The 21,047-nt window shown below is 34.4% G+C and overlaps 1 protein-coding gene across 1 annotated transcript in view; it reads right to left on the reverse strand.

Moving 5' to 3' along the window:
- The window catches only part of LOC107405604 (disease resistance protein RPP13), a 37,283-nt gene extending 21,341 nt beyond the window's left edge, over positions 1 to 15,942 (reverse strand). Inside the window, exons 1-6 of the mRNA XM_060815351.1 lie at positions 15,403 to 15,942; positions 13,132 to 15,162; positions 8,895 to 9,009; positions 8,485 to 8,690; positions 8,175 to 8,374; positions 5,726 to 5,766 (exon numbers count right to left, since the gene is read on the reverse strand). Of these exons, the coding sequence (XP_060671334.1) occupies positions 5,726 to 5,766; positions 8,175 to 8,374; positions 8,485 to 8,690; positions 8,895 to 9,009; positions 13,132 to 15,162; positions 15,403 to 15,942 (3,133 nt within the window). The remainder of the gene's footprint in view (positions 1 to 5,725; positions 5,767 to 8,174; positions 8,375 to 8,484; positions 8,691 to 8,894; positions 9,010 to 13,131; positions 15,163 to 15,402) is intronic.
- Positions 15,943 to 21,047: the final 5,105 nt, after the last annotated feature.

Below are 21,047 nucleotides of genomic sequence, written 5' to 3' on the forward strand. Positions count from 1 at the left end.
TTGGTAATTACCGAAGGCCTGCAGTAATCATATTTGTTTGCCAATTTGAGAACTTTTTCTGAACTTTTGGGGTTTTTTCTCCTTAGGATCATTTAAGAATCTATATTTTGCATGTTTTTTTCATTTAACACACATTAGGGGACTTGTAGGGGCCATAAAATTGGTAAAATATGATTACCACAAGGGTTTCGGTAATTACCGATGAAACCTACGGTAATGTTTGAAGCAAAAACAAATTGAACATTTTCACTTATTAATGTCATTTTTTCTCTTACTTTATTAGCAGTTATCATTAATAATGCTACATTTAGCATGTTCTTGGTTGGAACACACATGATTGAAGTTGTCAGATGGAATTGTGATGATTCTTTTACGACGGGGTACAAATGTCAATTACCGACGATGCATCGGTCATTACCAGTGGGCAGTAATATCATCCGTGCAACAGTAAGAAACATACCAAAAACTGAACATAGAATGATATGTTATCAACACAATGTGGCAGATGACTTTGACAACAAAAGAACACATAAAACCAACGTCTATTATGCCAAAACACATGTTACGCAGTTGAGCTACTAATTGCACTCCTGACTACATTGCATAACACATGCATACCGCATAACATGCCCCCATTGTCTTAATATAGCGTCGAGCGCTTTATGGTCCTTCGGTTGAATGGTACTGTTTGTTGGTAGTGCTATCAAGAGGTACGGCAACCGAGCATGATCGACTGCTGCGACCAATCTGTTTGCACCTCCTGCATCTATATTGATGACGCTCCTCTCCTTGAGATTGAATCCTCTTCTTTCTTGGTCTTCTTGACTGTTTACCAATCTGAGGTGGAAGTACAACCTGGTTTATGACATCATCTGGAGCATGCCACTGACATTTATCTCCAAGTGGATATATGGTTTCCGAATATGCGTCATGGAGTGAGTCAACTGAGTAATGCGCTAAGCATACGATATATGGAGAAATATGTCGATGCTTACATGCTGCAATTGCATGGACACAAGAAAATCCATCAATGTCAAATTCCTTGCATGAGCACGTCTTATTTTCTAAGTTGACAACTCCAACGAACACGTTATGGCCAACAACTTGAAACTCATATAAGTTCAATGGAATAACACGTAAACCTCTGCCATTATTTGAGCGCTCTTGCATGATATTTTCCACCCAATTAGTAACAGGAGTTTACATTGCAGCTGCGTTAGTTCGACGTTCATACCACCACTTTTACAAGACATCACAAATGTGATCTAGTAATGGCAAAACAGGTTTATCCCTAGAATCAAGAAGCACAGAGTTCATGCTCTCTGCGATGTTAGTGGTCATTATGTTGTATCTATTGCCCGGAAAATGTGAACTAGCCTATTTTGCAGGATTTGCATCCTTGAGATATTGTACAACTTCAATACTAATCCCTTCTAAAAGCTGCATGGCCTTATCAAAATCCTCAACAATATATGCTCTAGCTGCATCATTAAAACTTGATATAATCGCATTGACATTACCTTTAAACTTCTTAGCACGTAAATTTGTACCAAGATGATATGTGCAGTGGCCATGGTGATTATTAGGGAAAACTGTACGTATCGCTTTTGCAATGTTCTTGTGTCTGTCATCCCCAGGGCCTATTCCATAAGCAAGTGGATAAATTTGATTGTTCCCATCCAAACATGATGCAATATATAACAAACCTCTATATCTATTCTTCAGTTTAGTTCCATCGACAGCTACGACTCTCTGCATATGCTGGAACCCTCTAATGTTAGCTCCAAGTGCCATGAAAAAATATAAAAATCTATTTTGATCGTCAGTTTCAATTCGAGTAAACATGCCCGGATTTTTGCTCTTCAAAACGTGACTCCATAAAGGAAGTTTTGCATATGACTCTTCTGGCGTGCCCCATAAACCTGATAGTGCAACTTCCTTAGTGGCCTATGCTTTGTTGTAGCTTATGTTTACTCCGTAATTAGGCGAATGTCATGCACGATATCTCGGGGTTTGTATTGCTGTGAAATCCCATCAAATGTTGGCTAGATGATGTCTTCGATAACTGAATTTATTGCTTGACGATGATCCCTTTTCATGATATTTAAAGAGCAAATATGCTCATCCTTGAAGGCCCTAATCATGAAGGCCTTTGTATTATCACCATGTAGCTTGGTAGCATGCAATCGCCACATGCAATTGTCGTTTACACATACAATCTCATATCGGACCCTATCTGACTTCGACCTTGAATTCAAAATTTCTCCTTAGTGCATAAAGACTAAGCTTCTTCTATAGCGCATTCTTACTCGCAAAGAGTTGGTTGATTCGAATGATTTCATGGGCATTGACAGATAAGAAGCGACGGTTAACCCTATGTTCATCCATGGATGCGGTAGAATCCTGTCGAATGTCCAAATGGTTTTCGGTATAAGGAGAAGTAAGCACATCATCATTCACATTATCAATTGGACTATTACCATAAGGAGAATCGCCATGTCGACTATCACCAGCTGAAAGTCCCGAATGTTGGGTCCAACAAATGTCACGTAACCCATATTCACTATGATCAGTGTTGACCTCAACCTCAAATTGTTCATCTTGATCATAATCATGTCCACGATATTCATTCATATAATTAATGTAGAAGCACTTATTATCATGATCATGTTCCACAGATTGCACATCGTTTTCACAAATTTGATTTTCCAAAGAATCCAGGTTGAGTTTCTAGCGCATGAAGTTCGGTCACTGGGGACTGCATGTCAGCATCAGAGGTACATATAGCTGTCTCTGGAACTACAAATAGTGGGGCAATAGTCATAAATCCTGAACTTGTAGGTATCCTATTCACAACACATCTAGCAGTATTAATACTCTGTGGAACCCTGGATAACACATCAACAATAAGTGGAGATCTGTCTTGAGGGCTGTGTGAACTATACTCTTTTATAAAACTCTATAGGTCTTCCTCATTTTCCACGACGTACGGCTCACATAACAAACACCCATGGTATATAAACTTGAAGATTAATTGATGTTGTGTAGAATCTAAGTTGAGAGCATTGTAGACAACATCTTCAAGTTCTACCAACGTTCAATTCCTTTTGATACATATAATCTTCGTTCTTTGACGTTGGTATCTCCAAGTACCTTCAGAACATAAACTCTATGGTCCATCATAGAACAGTAGAACTGAAATTTGTGACATTGACCACAAAGGGTTTACCAATTCAAAACATAATAAGTATCTCCTTGTCACAAGCTTGTGGTAATTTGTGAGATCGTATGGCTAAAAATAATTGCATTTGTAGAATCTTTGCTGGAAGGTTTAACTATAATCCTGAACCAAAAGTAATGAAAAAATACAAATGCATTTTCAGAAAATGAGTACAGAAAATAAGCCAAATAATTATGTTTAAACGTTGCATATTAACGCCTAGTAGAATAGCTACTTCTAACAGAAATAGTGGATCAAGTAGATTAACATGTCAAGTTTGTGGCACATGTGCTAAATCATAACATAACGTTAGCTTGAATGGATGCAATGTTGACATTGTGGTGTTTTGTGGATTATTTTGTTCAAGATCATAAATATAGTTACGTTTAGTATGTCATTCGTATACAATAACATTATCAAAGTGGACAAATTCGATTGTCTAATCGGTTTTCTTTCAGAAAATGGAAATATTAAATATTCCGATGGAACCGCCGCTAAATTTTCCAACAAGCAAGTGTTTCGTAATTATCGATGGACCGTATGTAACGAACAAAGGTTGTAATTTTCAAATGGAAATTTTCAAACCATTTATGGATTGTTTTACATAAAATAGCACCAACATAGAACTTGCATTTATATATCATGTCAAAACATGACAAACAATGAATCCAATATAGGGGAAAAATATATACATATCTGTACATATATTTATATATATATCCACAGACCAAAAAATCTTTAACTCTGATCCGCACAAACTACACTTTAATTACACCCTTTTGAAGTCTACGGGCTCCACAATGAAGATTTTCAATCTTGTTGTTATCACAAAAGGTTGGGGGTATGCAGGGAGAGTGAAATGAATTGAAGGTGGTATTGTGTTTTCTGCAATGGTTGGTCAGTGCGAAGAAAGGCTGAAAGGTACGTAACCAACAAAGGAGAAAGAGAGAGGGAGACACACAGGATTCATTGAATGTGGTAGCAGGGAGGGTAGATGAGAAATGGGAGATGGTAAAAAAAATTGTTTAAATATTTTGCACTTTATTTGACAGTTAATGAGAAATGAGGGTAGATGAGAAATGGGAGACTGTTCCATTTATTCTATACTTTCATATCCATTTATTTAAATATTTTCCACAAGTGCACAATGAATTCCCTCCTGACAACTTTCGTTTGGACATACTACCATGGAGTCGCATTTTAAAAGTGATTGGAAGAAGCTTTCAAGCTGGGAATAGTCTACAATATAAAACTAACTACATTTCAATGCATGTCATTCAAACAAGTTCAAATGGTCAGAAGCTAGAGAGCCAATATTTGAGAACTCAATTACCATCCATTTAAATTCTCATCCTTCTTATTTATTGCTTTTCCACATCTCAAATAATATGGAGAATTTAATAATGAAATTGGGTCCTTACACATCATCTTGACACGAGAATCATGTACAAAAACTAAAAAAATCTTAATTAGCAAGAGAAAATTGTACAAGTGTTTTATGAATAAAAACTAGAGAATATTACAGCTCCTACAAAAAGCTCTGTTGGTATCAGTCCAAAATTGACCCAATGTTCCGCATCAATGTCAAAATCTCAAACACCAATTGGCACCACAATTGGTATAATGCCAAACTTTAGTGACAGCATTAAAAGCAGACGGGGCACCTCCACTAAAACGGAGACCGATTTGATACCTGGATGAATTTGATACGTGGATGAAATCAAATGAAATATCTGCAGTTAGTTACAATATTTAACATACAAGTTTCAAGGAAAATAATTAAATACCTAAAGTATCTATAAAGAAGTATAAATGTTCAAATCTAACAATTGAGGCAATAGCTCATACCCAGTAATATCCCTTGCTCTCTATGAATTGTATAGAACCAAAATCCAATTTCATAGACTGATTTGCTAAAGGATGCCCAAATCTCCAAAACAGCAACAAAAACACCAATTTCAATCAATACATTGAGTAGATGGCCAACCTTCAACAAATATTAATCTAGACTGCCAGAAAAATATAAATATTACAAAAAGTCATTTTTAATTTTTTTAAAGGATAAAATAGGTATAAAAGGGTAGATAAAAGAATTTTGAAATGGAGAAGGTATATTTCATTAACATATACATATCAACACAAGGGGGGGTATTTTTCATTAAAGCTTTCAAAATAGGGGCATTCATCCAAATTCGTTTCAAAAAATAATATATAATTTCATACATCTTCAGGAACTAAAGGAGTCAGAAAAATATGCTAAAAGGACGTCCGCAGATACATTCTATGAATTTCCTAAAGGTAAGACAAATAAAATAAGATATAATTAAAAGTAACACAGGAAACATTTCCATGTCAAGTAACACATTCAAACTTATAAACATGTCAAATTCAAAATAACAATGCAAAAATTCCATCAATGGCATCGAAAATGCTATAAATGTTGGAAGCTATCTACGAATGAGTATAATGAAGGAAAAAACACTCGCAAATAAAATACACACTTACCGTGAAATAAAGGAATGAAAACAGAGATGCTATTGGCAGCACTGCAAACAAATCGAGAAAGACAGTCAATCATAAACAATTAATATGCTGAGAAAATCATATAGATCATAGATCATACAAATGGTCCCAGACATGTGTGATTCAAGCAAGAAATGAAGAAGAGATCATTTCTTAAAAAAATTCTATAAAAACATGGTATAAATAATATTGATCTAAGTAAAAAGTACCAAATGACAAAAAATATCAGTGTGATGCACAACGAAATTATGTTTGAAAAGGAAAACAAAAGGCAATAATAAATGTCTAATCTATTTACAGATAAAATAAAATAACTTGAAAAAAAAAATATAAGGTTGAAGATGAAGAAGAAGAAACAAGGCTATAAGTCGGACTTCAAAAAGGTTAACAAAACTGAATTAAAGTTAAAGATGTTTGTTGGATCTTCATTCAATCCTACTTCAAAGCATGTCTATCAAAAACAGAGTGTCAAGAAGAAGAAAGAATGTGAAAATGTTTTCCATCAAATTCTTTTGCTACTTCCTTGTCAACCTCTGCCAACCTTCCAAAGTGCAGCATCAAATTCATCCACCAGTAATCTAACAAGTACAAAATATATAGCAGAGAACAAAATACACATCATAGATGCAACAAATCAAACAAAACATCAACATGATCAACATTCAACAATGCTTTGGAATGCCAAAAACAAAAAATTAATAAAAATAAATAAATAATAAACAGTAGAAGAATAAGAAAAAGCATACCATTACACAACACAACAATCCAAATAAAAAGAAGGTCTCGAATTAGTAAACCACATTGTATCTCTTTATACTGTTCCACTTTACAACCTGGGCAATTCTCATAGTAAACCACATTCTTCAGCAGCCTCTCTCTACTCTCTTCCGCCAATTTTTTTTTTTTTTTTTAACTTACTTCTTGGGTTTTCAATACTCTCACAGATTTCTCGTTTATATTGAGAGATTGAGATGAATGAAACTCTATTATTGCTTTACCATTAAATGGATTTTAGTAAAGCACTGACTAAGCATAGCCAATGAAACATGGCAGACAAAGACAAAGACACCTTGCTCGTCCTTTATTAAGTCCCAACTTATCTGGTGAAACTATAACAAATAACGTGTGGTTCTAACTCCTAACAATGTATATAAACTTATTTGTCTTTTTTTTTTTTTTTTCTCCCATCTTTGTCTATTCCAGAAAGTCATATCTAGTAAAAATAAAATAAAATAAAATATATATATATATATATATATATATATATATATATATATATATATATATATATATACCAATAATAATAATACATATTAAACACATTTTTCATTTCCTCTTTAACTATCATCATTCAATGCGTCAGCCAATCATAATTTATACAGAACCGGTGGCAGATAAGCGATGGCACCAGGCAACTAAGTAAAGCAAAGACATACATTAAATAAGTATCACATGCAACTACGTAAAGCAATAAATTAAATAAGTATCACATGCAAAACCGTGACTAATGAACAGTTGAAGTTTTACCCTTATTTTGCAAGAGCTCATTTGTTCTATCTATGGAGAAACCACAAACATTACTTAAATTTAATAGCATCTAGCTACCATTTTTAGAGCTGTCAAGGAAGAAGATTAATACAAATCTAAAAGACCCAAGTATCCATGCAAAACAACGTACACCTAAATGCAGATAAAAAAATTGCCACTACAGTATGCATCATATTTGCAATACCAAATGCAAATTATCAAACATGTAGAAACCTTAAAGGCAACAGATTTTGCATCATAATTAGAAGCATAACCATAAGCAACTAACCATCATTACTTAATCAATTTTTCATACCAACCACAAATTTCCAATAAATAGACAAAATTATTCTAAATTTCATAAAATGTTTTAGAACCTTTAGCATATATGTTGAAACATTCCTTACATAATTGCCAATGAAGAGTTCACGTTAATATTCAATTTCATTTCTGCCTTTTCATTTTCCAAATAGACCTTTCAACAAAATACCAAACAAATTTTTGGTTCTTATTCAACACATATTCCACTCGTTAGCCTAAAGCTACTTAAAAAAATTATTAGATAACCTCTTGCACTTTGATGTCAATGGAATAGGGTAAGCCGTAAGTCTCAATAGCTCCAGAATTGTCTTTCAGACTAACTATTCAAAGGGCAATATTTTCTCTTTTGGAGTGGGGGAACCGTATTACAAACCCCCAACTTTAACCAGTTCAGCAATCAAGCTCAATAGGAAAAAATGAACTCTTGTCCTAATAAAGTTAAAATTACTTTTACATATATATATATATATATATATATATTAATGAACAACAGACAACAAACAACAAAAACCAAATGCAATCCCTAAATCACCATAGGAGACACTTTTGATGAGTGAGAAATAAGAGATACGAGAATCTAAACCTTTTGGTCGTTGTCTTCTCTCTTGAGATAGAAGTAGAACTCCATGTAAAGTGAACAGCAGACCCAATTCCAAAAACTCCAACGGTTTCATTCACATAAAGCGATTTACAATCAGGATTTTCTGTTTCCCTCGACATAAAAATAGAGGAAAAACCTCGGAAGACTCTGACTAATAGGCAAACCAATCCAAAGCTTTCGTACTGGAAGGCACAGCGACTTGTAGAAATCCTCACAGAATCACATATGAAATGAAAACCAAACAAAACGACATAGTATCAAAACAGTAAAGTCTTACGGAATTTTCCAGTACCTGAAACCGAAAGAACCCACTGGAGGTAAAAGGAGGATTCAGCTTCAACTTCCCCACAGCATCTTTGATACTCTCTAATCCCTTCTCAAGTGTCAATGCTGGGGGTAGAGTACGTGTAATGCAAGTCTCCACCTCAAAACCCCTGTCCTCCATTCCCGAATCCTTGCCGATTTCCATTATCGGACCGTCAAATCGCACACTGAACACTACTTAAAACAAAAATTACAAAAGCATAAGGAAAAAAATTACAGAAATAGCAAAAAAAAAAAAAAACATAACCCTAATTTCGATTGCAACTTATCCCAAAATCAATTAGAAAAAAAAAAAAAAAAAACACCCCATAAATGTTTTAAAAAAACCCTAGAAACCACTTAAATCGAAAAGTCAAAGGAAAAATGAAGCAAATAGACCAGGCATTTTATCAGAGAGGCCAAGTGAAACAGCAAGCTTAGGCATCTGCTTCCACCATGCAACACCACCCTTGAGCTTCATATACAAATCCACGTCCTCCTTCTTCACAATACCCTAATTTCGAATTCCAAACCATCAATTTCTTTGTATGGAATTTTGGTGACCGGAGAGACGAAACGGGGTTGTTTGGCAAAAGAGCAACTAAGTGAAGAAAGCTTGATGAATGAGAAGAGATGAGCTTGATGAATGAGAAGAGATGAGCCAGCTTTGGGGAAGGGTAATGAAGGAGAAGAGAATAGTTGGGTGAGAAAAGAAAGAAATAACATAAAAAAAAAAAAGAAGTAAAAATATTTAATTTGGATATAAAGGTATTTTGGGATTATTAAAATTGAAAAGGTAGAAAAGAAAAAAAAAGATACCAAATGAAGGGGTAAAAATCATGAAGCTTATCTCTATAAGGACATTTGGCCAAATTCCCCATAAACAATTCGTGAACTTGAACATGCAAAGTAACAGAGAACGACTACAAACGGGCCCAAAGTGAGGTTTGAGTGTGGTGGGTTATTCTGTCCAATACCAGTTTTTTTGGGCTTTGAATTGAATTATATTCTCTTCTCCAATTTTAGTTTATTTTTTGGTTGTTGCTTAATGTACGTTTTGAGATTTTTTTTTTTAATTTTAATATATAATTTATCTTAAAAAAAAAACTTATCTTATTTACTCTTCCCTCAATCATATTAAAATAAATCATATATTAAAAAATTTTAAATCATTAAAGAGAATATATAAAAACAATAATATATATAATTTAAGTAAAAATGTCCGTAGAATTAAATTATTTGAAAAAGAGGGGTATATTTCAATTGCATGTTCAAAAAAGTATACATTGGACTAAATTATAGAGGTTTGATGATAATATATATATATATATATATGTATATATTATACACGTTTAAAAACTCTATTTGCATTACTAAGCGGCGATCAGCAAGCTATATATAGTACATTTCCATTTGTTGTTTTTCTATCAATATTTATCATTTTTGTAAAATTATATATTATAAAAGATATACATTAACTAAGAGCATATCATATTATTATGAGAAATTCTTTAAACAGTTCCACCCCAGCATACCCTACTCCATATATAGATTAGATTGACTATCTTGTTCCGCATATCATACTATATTGAGAAGCTCTTGAGCATGCAGCGGTATGGAGCTTGATCAATGCAGCTCATAGGCGGACAATGGTTTTGAATTATTTCTATGCATACGGCTTTGAAAAAATAAATAAATTTAAAAAAAAAAAGTCGACTTGGCAAGATTATTTGCTGTATGATCAACACTTGCTGTTTAACTAAGAAAAGTATGTAGCCTTGGCCATGCGAAGCAAATGTTTTGCTTCTCAGAGGATTCGGTTTTCTCGCTGGACTGTTTGGATTTATTTTTTAATTTTTTTTACTTTATTTTATTTTATTTGTGTGTGTTGTTTTTTGCTTGCATTTAGGTCAATATTAATTTAATTTGCAGCTGTCAATTTTCAACTTCTCAACCCACCTTACAGAGTGCTAAGGTAGAATCATGTAGTCTTCTCTTTTGATAAAAATAATATTGGATTTGTTCTCAATTTCAATTTCCGACATTTCTTTATCCCTTGATAGCCATGATTAGGTAGGTTGATAGGCATAATTTCAGATGCTCCAATTGTGTTGGTGTTGCATGAACATTGTATAAGTTTATCATAGACCGCAGCTGCGTTTACTCTTTAAATATTGCAGTAAACCTTAGTTCTAGTTATTAAGAATGATGTTGGTGTGGCATTTTGGATGGAGTTTCTACATCGTCTTGCTGTCATGCTCTGCTATTGAACTTGTATCCTAATGTTACTCTTATCAGATTTGGTGTATTAGAACTGTCGAACACCTTTTTTGATAAAACTTCTTTGCCCTGATCCCTTATACTAAAATGCTAATACGGATATGAAGAGTACCTAGTTGTAAGATAAGTATGCTTTCTACATTTTTTTATTTTTATATGCTTTCTACATTTTTTTATTTTTTTTTTGGGGGGCATTTGTGGTTCTGGAATCTTTCTACTCTGGCTTTTATGACTAGTTTTTCCACATATAGTTTTCTTGTATGGCTAGTTTATGGCCTTACTGACTAGTTGTGATGCATTCTTTTTGCATATCTTCTTTGACTAGTTTTAAAATCTCACTTTGACGGTGCCTACTTGGATAAAATTGCAAATGAGACCTAGCTGAATTGTAAACAGGAGTGCAATGTTGCTAAACCATAATGGTCTATGTTATATTCAATGTTTGATAGTTCTTGTTTTCTGTTTTAAAACTAAATCAAGGTCTGAATTAATGCGATATTGCAGGCTAAGTCAAATGCGAAAGTCCTTTCGACGTACAGGAAAGAAGTAGGTACAAAGAAAGTTGAAGGGAGTACTCTGATGGAGCTGAGCAAATGGGAGTATCAGCTCTTTTTTACCGAGGACATGAATTAATAGTTCTCTGTTACTTTTGAGTCATATTGATACACTATATTAGCAACATTATATTTTAGGCCCCTTGCTAAAATGACTATTTTGTTTCTTTCCTTTTCTTTTTTGCTGCCTGAGGTGAAACACTTGGTACACCTTGTAATATAAAGTAGACAACGCACAAAGATTGCAGCCACAACATACTGTGTTAATATTTGTAATACCACATGGAATAGAATAAAAAAATTAAAAAAGAGGAAAAAATAAAAGAGCACACTGCACAAATTAGCGAGGTAATTACCAAAAAGTCTTTCGAAGTTTCCGATAGTATTCATTGGTAATTTTCTAGATAATGTACAAATCTCAGGAAAAATTATCGATGGCTATATTGTTATTCCTAAAGGGCCATTGCAACACTGGAAGATTGATGGTGAGTAACAGAACTTCAAAATTTTTTACAATCTCAGTTGGATGTTGTTGTTGCTGCTTTAATAATAGTTGACGATGGAGTTTGAGGAAAAATTTCACGATAAGGTCTCAGTTGAAAGGAAGGAAAAAGCTTTTCAGCAAAATGTTTTATTTCATAAAATTATTTTAACTGAGGGATATAATGTGTAAAGATTGGTAGATCAAAAAATACTAGATACTAATAGGTATACATTTAAATCGTATTTGGGTGGGGCAATAGGTCAAAAATCCCTAGAATTATATACTCTTCTCCAATTCTAGTGATTTTTTTTTTTTTGGCTTAAAATATGTCTTAAGAAATTTATTTGTTTCAATTTTAATATATGATTTATATTGTGAAAAAATTATTAAAAAAAAAAAAACCCATCTTCTTCACTTTCCCACAATCATATTGAAATAAATCATATTAAAAAAACTTAAAAGCATTAAAGTATATAAAACTAATAAAATAGATATATTAAAGATAGACATTAGCAGAACATATTATATCATTCTGATAAATTCTTTAAACAGCTCCGCCTCACCATGCTCCACCGTATATAGATTAGATTGACTTAACTTCTTCGGAATATCATGCTATACTGGAAAGCTCTTGAGCATGCAGCCATGTAGCTGCTGTGGCTGCTTTCTTTTTTTATTTTTATTTTTGGGTATTACACGTACAAAATCGTAACTAAAATTTTTATTTAAAAAAAAAAAAAAAATCCCATCTTCATTCCATAGAAACAACCATATAAATATATATATATATATACATCGGACATAACACAAATCGACTACATCACAGTATGATAATTATCATAAAATAAAATAAACATTATCTTAGAAAAAAAAATAAAAAAGAAAAGGATAGTATTGAAGAAAAATGAAAGTAAGAATTAATTAAACAAATAGCCAAAGCACCCCCTGTAAGAGCAGCACACAAAATAGCCAAAGTAAGTGTAATTTTATTGAACAGATGATACAGCTATTTATACAAGGATGTGAGCTTTATCTAATGGTTCAAAAGGGCATCAGCTATATATTGACTAGGATATACATTGACTGGTATAACAGATACATCAATCCACACGTGAGCTAAGAGACCTATCCAAGGGACCTATCTCAACTGCACGGACTTATCTTCATCACCACCTAGTGGTTGCGGGGGAGCAGTATTAATAGCCAAGATGAAGGATCAGTTTCAACTTATGATGAGTTTGAAAGAATATCCGTGCTCCTTCATCTTTGATTGCTTGATCATGAGCTTCTCCTTCAAATCTGTTTTGATGTCCGTTACCTGTACCATTCTGAGGTTAGCCAAGCTCCAGAGTTCATCTGGAAGATTTCTCAAATCTGCACATCCATCGATAACCAGATGCTGAAGGTTAGGCATTGCATGTGTCTCCAGTTCCCACGTTTCAATATCTCTTAAACCAATCATTTTAAAGACTTCCAACTGCATGAAATGTAGCTGCCGCGAAGACATGTCACATCCTCTAATCTTTAGGATTCGTAAGTTGGCAACTTTCCCAAGACTTTCCATCAAGTGGTTTGAGTCCAAGAATTTGCAACTTTCAAATGTAATCTTGGTGAGTTTTGATGATGATGATGGGAACAAATCCAACCGTTGCCCGAATTCGAACCAACTCAATTTCAAGATTTGCAGGTTTTGCAAAGACTCTAGACTTGCCAATGTTTCTGACGCCACAGATTCATCAATCTCGCTTTCCCATTTAATTATTAAATGCAGTTTCCTCAAATTTGGGAACAAAGATTTTCGAAAGAGAATAGAAGTTTTCTCATCAACTTGTACACAGGAAAGGACTTTCAGGTTGCTTAAAGTGTGACCAACTTTTGAAGGTGGTTGTAATTCTATTCTAGGATTCACATAGAGATATCTTAATTGCTTCATCATCCATATCTTATTTGGAATGCACATACTAATCTGTGTCAATTGAATTGTTTCAAGATATGGAAGCTTGCATATGGAAGCAGGAAATGATTTCCAAACAACAAATGGATTCCGCATAACAAATATTTGCTTATGGCCTGCCCAAAATGCTATTTTAAGGTATCTTAGAAATACTAGCTGTCCTATTTCATTAAGAAAAGTAGGCGATAGATGAGATGAATACATAACCTCAACGGACAACAACCGGATAAACTTGAAGTTCTTCGAAGCCCATTTCAAAGGGTTGTAATTAAAATATGAGGTAAATAACAACAAAGACCCAACAGAAATTGAATCATTGATAGTGCTTGGGGAGGAAATGCTTTCAGAATCAATGTTACCTTGTATGGATAGTCTTCGAGGGATGGTACTACTTGATGAACATCTAAGGTCAGCATTATTCACACGAACCTCATAAAATTTCTCTTGAATGCTCATCTTTATGCAGAAATCTCTTACAAGATCATGGATACGACAAGTCTTCACGCCTCCGTGGCTTCTCCTACTTGCTACCTGGATCAAACTTCGATCGATGAGCTGTTCCAAGTAGTATTCAGCAACATCAATTTCATCCATCTTTCTGCTGTCATGTTGAACAGATATGAATCCTTCAGCAACCCACATTTGAATTAATGTCCTTGCAGGGATCAGAAAATCTTCAGGGAAGACACCGACATACAAGAAACATAGTCTTAATTTACGTGGCAAGTGCTTGTAGCTCAGAGCAAGAATATCTGAACAACGCTTGTTATCATCGTCGATGAGGAACCAATTGACATTGCCAATAAATTTGGACCATGTTTGTTGTGTCTTCTCTTTGTTTGCCAGAATACCTCCCAATACCACAATAGAAAGTGGTAAACCTTTACAACTTTCAGCAAGTTGCCGCCCGAGACTTTCTAGATTTGAAGGATATTTTTCTCCTCGAAACACCTTCTTGCACAAGAGTTTCCAACTTGTTTCCTTATCAAGAAATGGTAAAAAATAAGGAGGAGTTGAGCTAGCATGCGAGGCAACTTCTTTTTCCCGACTGGTGATTAAAATTCTGCTTCCATTTGAGTCGTCGGGAAAACATGCTCTTATCTCATCCCAAAAGTGAGGTTTCCACACATCATCCATGACGACAAAATATCTCTTTCCTTTCAAGTTGTCACGCAATGTGACTTTAAGTTGTTCGTCGGACATTTTATATGGTTTTTCGTCTGATATATGCCCAACACACTCCAATATATCAAGAATCAACATCCTGGTTTTGTATTCTTTAGATACACTAACCCATGCACAGTGATCAAAATGATTCTTGATATGATTGTTGTTGTAAATTTTTCTAGCAAGCGTGGTCTTTCCCAAACCACCCATGCCTATTATTGAAATTACCTAGAAACAGATCTAGAAATAGAAACAACTTCAGAAACGAGGGGGACTAAACAGGAATAAGAGAGATCCACCGAAGAAGATCCTTCTCCTTCCCTTTTTTCGGAAGAAAAGGAGGATCCGGACAAAATCGATGAAACGGAAGAGATACGAGTGAATAGAAAGGAAAAAACAAAGGATGAATTCCACTTTAAGGAGACACGCTATAAAAATAGACCCATTTATGAAATTGATTGAAATTACCTTGCGTTGTAATCTGCCTCGATCGAGAAGCCGATCGACCAATTTTGCTGTGTCATCACCAAAGCCCACCACATCCTCTTCCTCAACATTTCTCCGGCGTTGTTGAAGTGATTGTTCTGCCTCTTCATCTGCATGAGATTGAGCTTCTATGCCAAATGCTGTTTTATTGGCATAAATATTCTCAATCTTTCTTTTGATGCTGGGGGTTTTCTCGGCAACATGGTGAAGCACGGCTGCATGATCAAAGCAATGGAGGCGTTTCAGCAGCAGGTTCCTCCTCCGTTGCTTAATAACTTGAGCCATGTATGTGTTTATGACATCCTCAGCCTCAAAAGCAGCGTCTCTAATTTGGTTGATTAACTCCTTCACCATGTAATGATCATCTCCTTTCTCTTCAGAATCTTTGAGAAAGGCATCCATAAAGCCAAAATCATCTTGAAGCAAATTAACATCGTCCTTCACTCTACGAAACAAATTTGCTTCATGGATGAGCAAATTTTTCAAGTTCTCCAAGGCAAAACTAGCAACAACGTCAGTCATTTTTTTTTTTCCTTTTTTTTTTTGTTTCTTTTCACAACAAAGCTAACTGTATGCTTTACAAGTGATTAGCAAATATGTTTAAATATAGAAGAAGACATATACTTATCTTTGAAGAAGGTTTTGGATATATATGACTTTACTACATAACTTATTTGTTCCTTAATTTCCATGATTATTTGCTGGAAAGGAATGAGATACTAAAGCAGTCTAAAAAGTATGCTTTACAAAAAATAAAAGAAACAACAAAATTCCTAACCTCCATTTTAAACAAGAATTCAAACTAAAAATCTTGTTTTGCATGTTATTATTACACTTCAACATTCACCATGAGAGAATAAAGCACTTGAAAAGTAGTGCTGACCCTTTACGCAAAACCTTGGGGAGAATATATCTAATTTGACATCTTTCTCTCTCTGTAAGAATGGTATATTATCATGAGGAATCAAATGGTATATTATAATGAAGAGTCAAGAAAACTATAAATATAATATTATATATTTTTATATATGTATATGTATATATACAAATAAATTAGTCCAATGCTAGTTGAGCTATTAATGCTCTTTAATTTTGCTTTGAGATGGTAGGTCACATATCATATTAATTATAGAGATCAATTTTAGCTTTAATATGGACTTTGTGCATGTATACTGAGTTGAGACTTATTTTGCTTTTTTTTTTTTTTTGTTTTTTCTTCACAACAAAGCTAATTGTATGCTTTACAAGTGATTAGCAAATATGTTTAAATATACAAGAAGACATATACTTATCTTTGAAGAACGTTTTGGATATATACGACTTTACTACATAACTTATTTGTTCCTTAATTTCCATGATTATTTGCTGGAAAGGAATGAGATACTAAAGCAGTCTAAAGAGTATTGTAACACCCCGTCCCGAACCATGTCGAAATTTTTGCACGTTGACCGAGGTTGACCGTTGACCGAGTGGATCAAAAGTTGATTTTTTGTTCCAGTTGAAATTTCTAGTTGACCGTGGTACCGTGGCGAAGTACATGATGTCCCGAGTTCATAGACTGGTAGCACGTCGAAAACGGAGCTACGGTTTGAAAGTTATGGGCAAAACAAGTCGATGTGCAAACTGTCCAAAAGGTGCTTGGAGTTGACTTTTTATAGTTGTATAATTTTGTTTTGACTTTTGTATAGTTATAAAGTACTCGTCGATACGAGTTCATAGACTAGTGGCACGCTTAAATTAGACATCTGGTTAAAAAGTTATGGACGTGTGAAGTTTGCCGGATACCATAATATTTTATTATATCTGGCTTAAGTGCACAGTGACACCACGTGTCAACACCTGATTGGTCTACGTGGGTGAACAGTGTCACCCACGGTGGCTTTTATTTGGCAAAAATGACGGGGAAGGAGAGAGAGGAGAGAGAGAGAGGGAGAGAGAGAATCGCTGGCCACCGGAGTTGTCAAATTTTCCGGCTGATTCTTGCTACATGCGCCGGCTCATTCTCGGCCAAATCCTAAAATTTCAGGGCCAACCGACTGGCGACGTGCCCGGATCGAGATCTCCTTCCACCGTCGAGATCTCCACATTCCGACCTTCGTTCTTGTCACCGCCGGTACCGTTCGAACCCTCTCCCTTCAAGCTATAAGACCTCCAAAAATCACGGCCATCAACCGCTGCACGCGCCGCCGGTGGCGACGATTGCCGGTGACCACGACGGCTCGCCGGAGAACTCCCTGTTCTGGCGAGTACCCAGTCCGGTCTCCGGTCCCTCTCCACTAATTCTGACCTCCTGAATCCAAATCCAGTGTCCTTTTCCTCCAATTCACGACGGTTTGGGAGAATCGAAGAGTTGAATCTTGAAAGCTTTTCAACGAGATTCCGGCCACCTCGAGTCCGATCTCCGGGAAGTGAGACCGGATTTGTAATCCTCGTCACTCAAGCTTCGATTCGGTATATTACTCGTAATTTTTGGTTGTCGTTTGTGTTCGCTCCCCGGGTACCCATTTGGGTGTTACCCGATTAAAATATTAATATATTTGGTTTGATGTACTGTGGATGTTTTAGGTGCACGTGTGGGTAGTGGAGTTGATCGTGCGGAAGATCTTAGCTGATATACGTGCTTGAGTTGAGTGACCCACCTTTAAAAATATTTTGGGGCAATTAATTATATTTAATTGGTGTTTAATTGATATTTGGAATTATGCTCATGTGGTGCAATTTAATTATAATTGTGGAAAATTATTATTTTATTGTGATTTAATTTTATTTATTACGCATGAGCAAGGTAGTTTCAGTAATAAATCGTATGTGATTTTAATATTATCTTTTAGGCATATTTGGTTTAAATATTTTAAGAAAAATATTTGTTTAATTGGTGGGTTAAATTTTATAATTATGGCCGTGGAATATTATTTGTTGGACCTCGTGTTACGAGAAAAATTATTTTTATATTGTTATCGATGGTTTCGTACCGGGTATGTTAAAGGAAAATATGTGGGATGGTAAATTTGAAAACTGGTATATTTCCCACGGTGATTTTGGAAAATCAATACGGTTATAATTAATTTAGTAATTATTTTAGATGCACTCATACAGTATTGGTGTTCCGGTGTATATGTGGTTAGCGCACAAGTTATTATGTCTTCCGTGAGTTGCCATTGGACCGAGGGCAAACAAGTTTTATAGTGCACATAGCCGCCCCTCTCCTTGGCCAGGATGACGGTTTTAGCAGCGGTACTGTCGGGACGCCGAAGTGCCGTATGCAAGTTTCTCTCGTTAATCTCCCCACCAGTCGGTGCTCGAGACGCTGGGTATCGGAGGGCATCACTGGTATATGGTGTGGTGCGTCAAGTATAAATTTTCGGATCGAAATTTCAAACCCCAAGTGTTCAAAAAATTATTTATTATATTTTATTACATTTTATTTATATTTGGGGTATTTATCTATTGTTTATTAAATTGTTTGATCCCTTGGTTTCCGGAAAACACGAATATTGGGTTTTGTGAAAATGTTTTAAAAAGGGAATATTTCCAACGGAGTGAATAATGAGGGTTTTGAGAGAAATTATTACTTCAATTATTTATTATTTAATTGTTGGTATTAATTAAATTCCTTTATTGTTATATTATTAATATTAAAAGTGTTCAGTAGATAGGATTACTCATTGAGATGATTAGCATCTCACGTTTTTAAATTTCGTTCCCTTAGGTGCAAGGGGTCGTAGACATTCTTCCGGAGCGAACCAAATCTCCGCCGCTATCGTAGTTCGAGAAGTTACTTTTGTCTTCATTTATTTCCTTTGTATTATTTCTTTCATCCCTGTTGTATTCTATGCTTAATAGTACTTCATGAAGCTCTATATACTGTCTCGGACATTTATGTATTAATTATGCACTGAATTACTGTTATTCATTAAAGTGCTGTAAATTGTGGAATCAATCTGTAGTATTGTGGGAGGAATAAGGGGACGAATATAGAAGTATGTTTTTCAGTGCAGGAAATTTGTGGTAAGTCCAACCCTTAGGGGAGGTTCTGCCGGATTTTCCATTGGAGGGTTCGGTAGGGTTTTCCTGGGATCAGGGCTTGTCTAGGGTTCCAACGAGGAATTTTAGACGGATCCTGACAGTATGCTTTATGAAAAATAAAAGAAACAACAAAATTCCTAACCTCCATTGTAAACAAGAATTCAAACTAAAAATCTTGTTTTGCGTGTTATTATTACACTTCAACATTCACCATGAGAGAATAAAGCACTTGAAAAGTAGTGCTGACCCTTTACGCAAAACCTTGGGAGAATATATCTAATTTGACATCTTTCTCTCTCTGTAAGAATGGTATATTATCATGAGGAATCAAATGGTATATTATAATAAAGAATCAAGAAAACTATAAATATAATATTATATATTTTTATATATGTATATGTATATATACAAATAAATTAGTCCAATGCTAGTTGAGCTATTAATGCTCTTTAATTTTGCTTTGAGATGGTAGGTCACATATCATGTTAATTATAGAGATCAATTTTAGCTTTAATATGGACTTTGTGCATGTATAGAGTTGAGACTTATTTTTATATAGCTAATGTGTTCATAATTTTATATATTTTTAATTTTAGATTTTGATCTAGTATTTTAGTGGTAAATGCATCATACTATCAACATTTTATCTATTTGGTGATATAGCAAATACTATGATGATACTGATTAAAAAAGAAAATTGTATTTGAAAATGCGGCAATTTTGGCAACAGATGGAAATGTTTTTTTTTTTTTTTGGGGGGGAATTTGCCTCTCTTAACTTATATTGGGATACATGATGGTGATGTGTGCTATGTCATACCAGCAATATCTTTTCAATTAAAAATCCTAATTTAAAAATGTAATAGAAAATATAGCAACCTTTAATATTTATCACATTACTATGTTTCATTAAATTTGTATACACCCAATATTAATACTAGCATATTTCATAATCGATGCTAATGGATGTTACTCCCTTCTAGGATTTTAGTTTTTAATCATTGATTGAGATGATCATGCAAATTTGAAGTATTCACAAACAGTACAGTTTCCACTATAAAAGGCAACATGGTGCCATTAGATTAGAATCATGGACAGATATATAAGTATATATAATTTATACATATATATATATATATATAGAGAGAGAGAGAGAGAGAGAAGAGTACTATTTAATCAATATTAAAACTCATTATAATTATAACGGAAGAGGAAGTTTCGCCTAAATCAACATTTGAGAAAACATGAAGATGATAAGAGTTTGGGAAGAAACAATCTGTTTTTTCACCCATACAAAAGAATTTCTTTCAAGTCACAGTTACAGTATGCTACGGTTTCAGAATCCTTTAATCCAATTTCAATTCTTCCATTCCACACGCCCATCCATTCAATTCAGGATATGATATTTTTAATCAATTTAGAAAGCATATCGAAGACAGTATTTTCTTTGTTATTCGCTCTTTCATGCCAAACCAATAATAAACAGAAGCATTCAAAATAAATCTCGTCTAACTTTATCAAATTAATCTTTATTAACAATCGAATTAAATGTGGCTAAATAGATTTATTTTTTGGCAATAATCTGGCTAAGTAGATTAGTAC

This window comes from Ziziphus jujuba, chromosome 3, assembly GCF_031755915.1.
Source record: "Ziziphus jujuba cultivar Dongzao chromosome 3, ASM3175591v1".
Lineage (NCBI taxonomy): Eukaryota > Viridiplantae > Streptophyta > Magnoliopsida > Rosales > Rhamnaceae > Ziziphus > Ziziphus jujuba.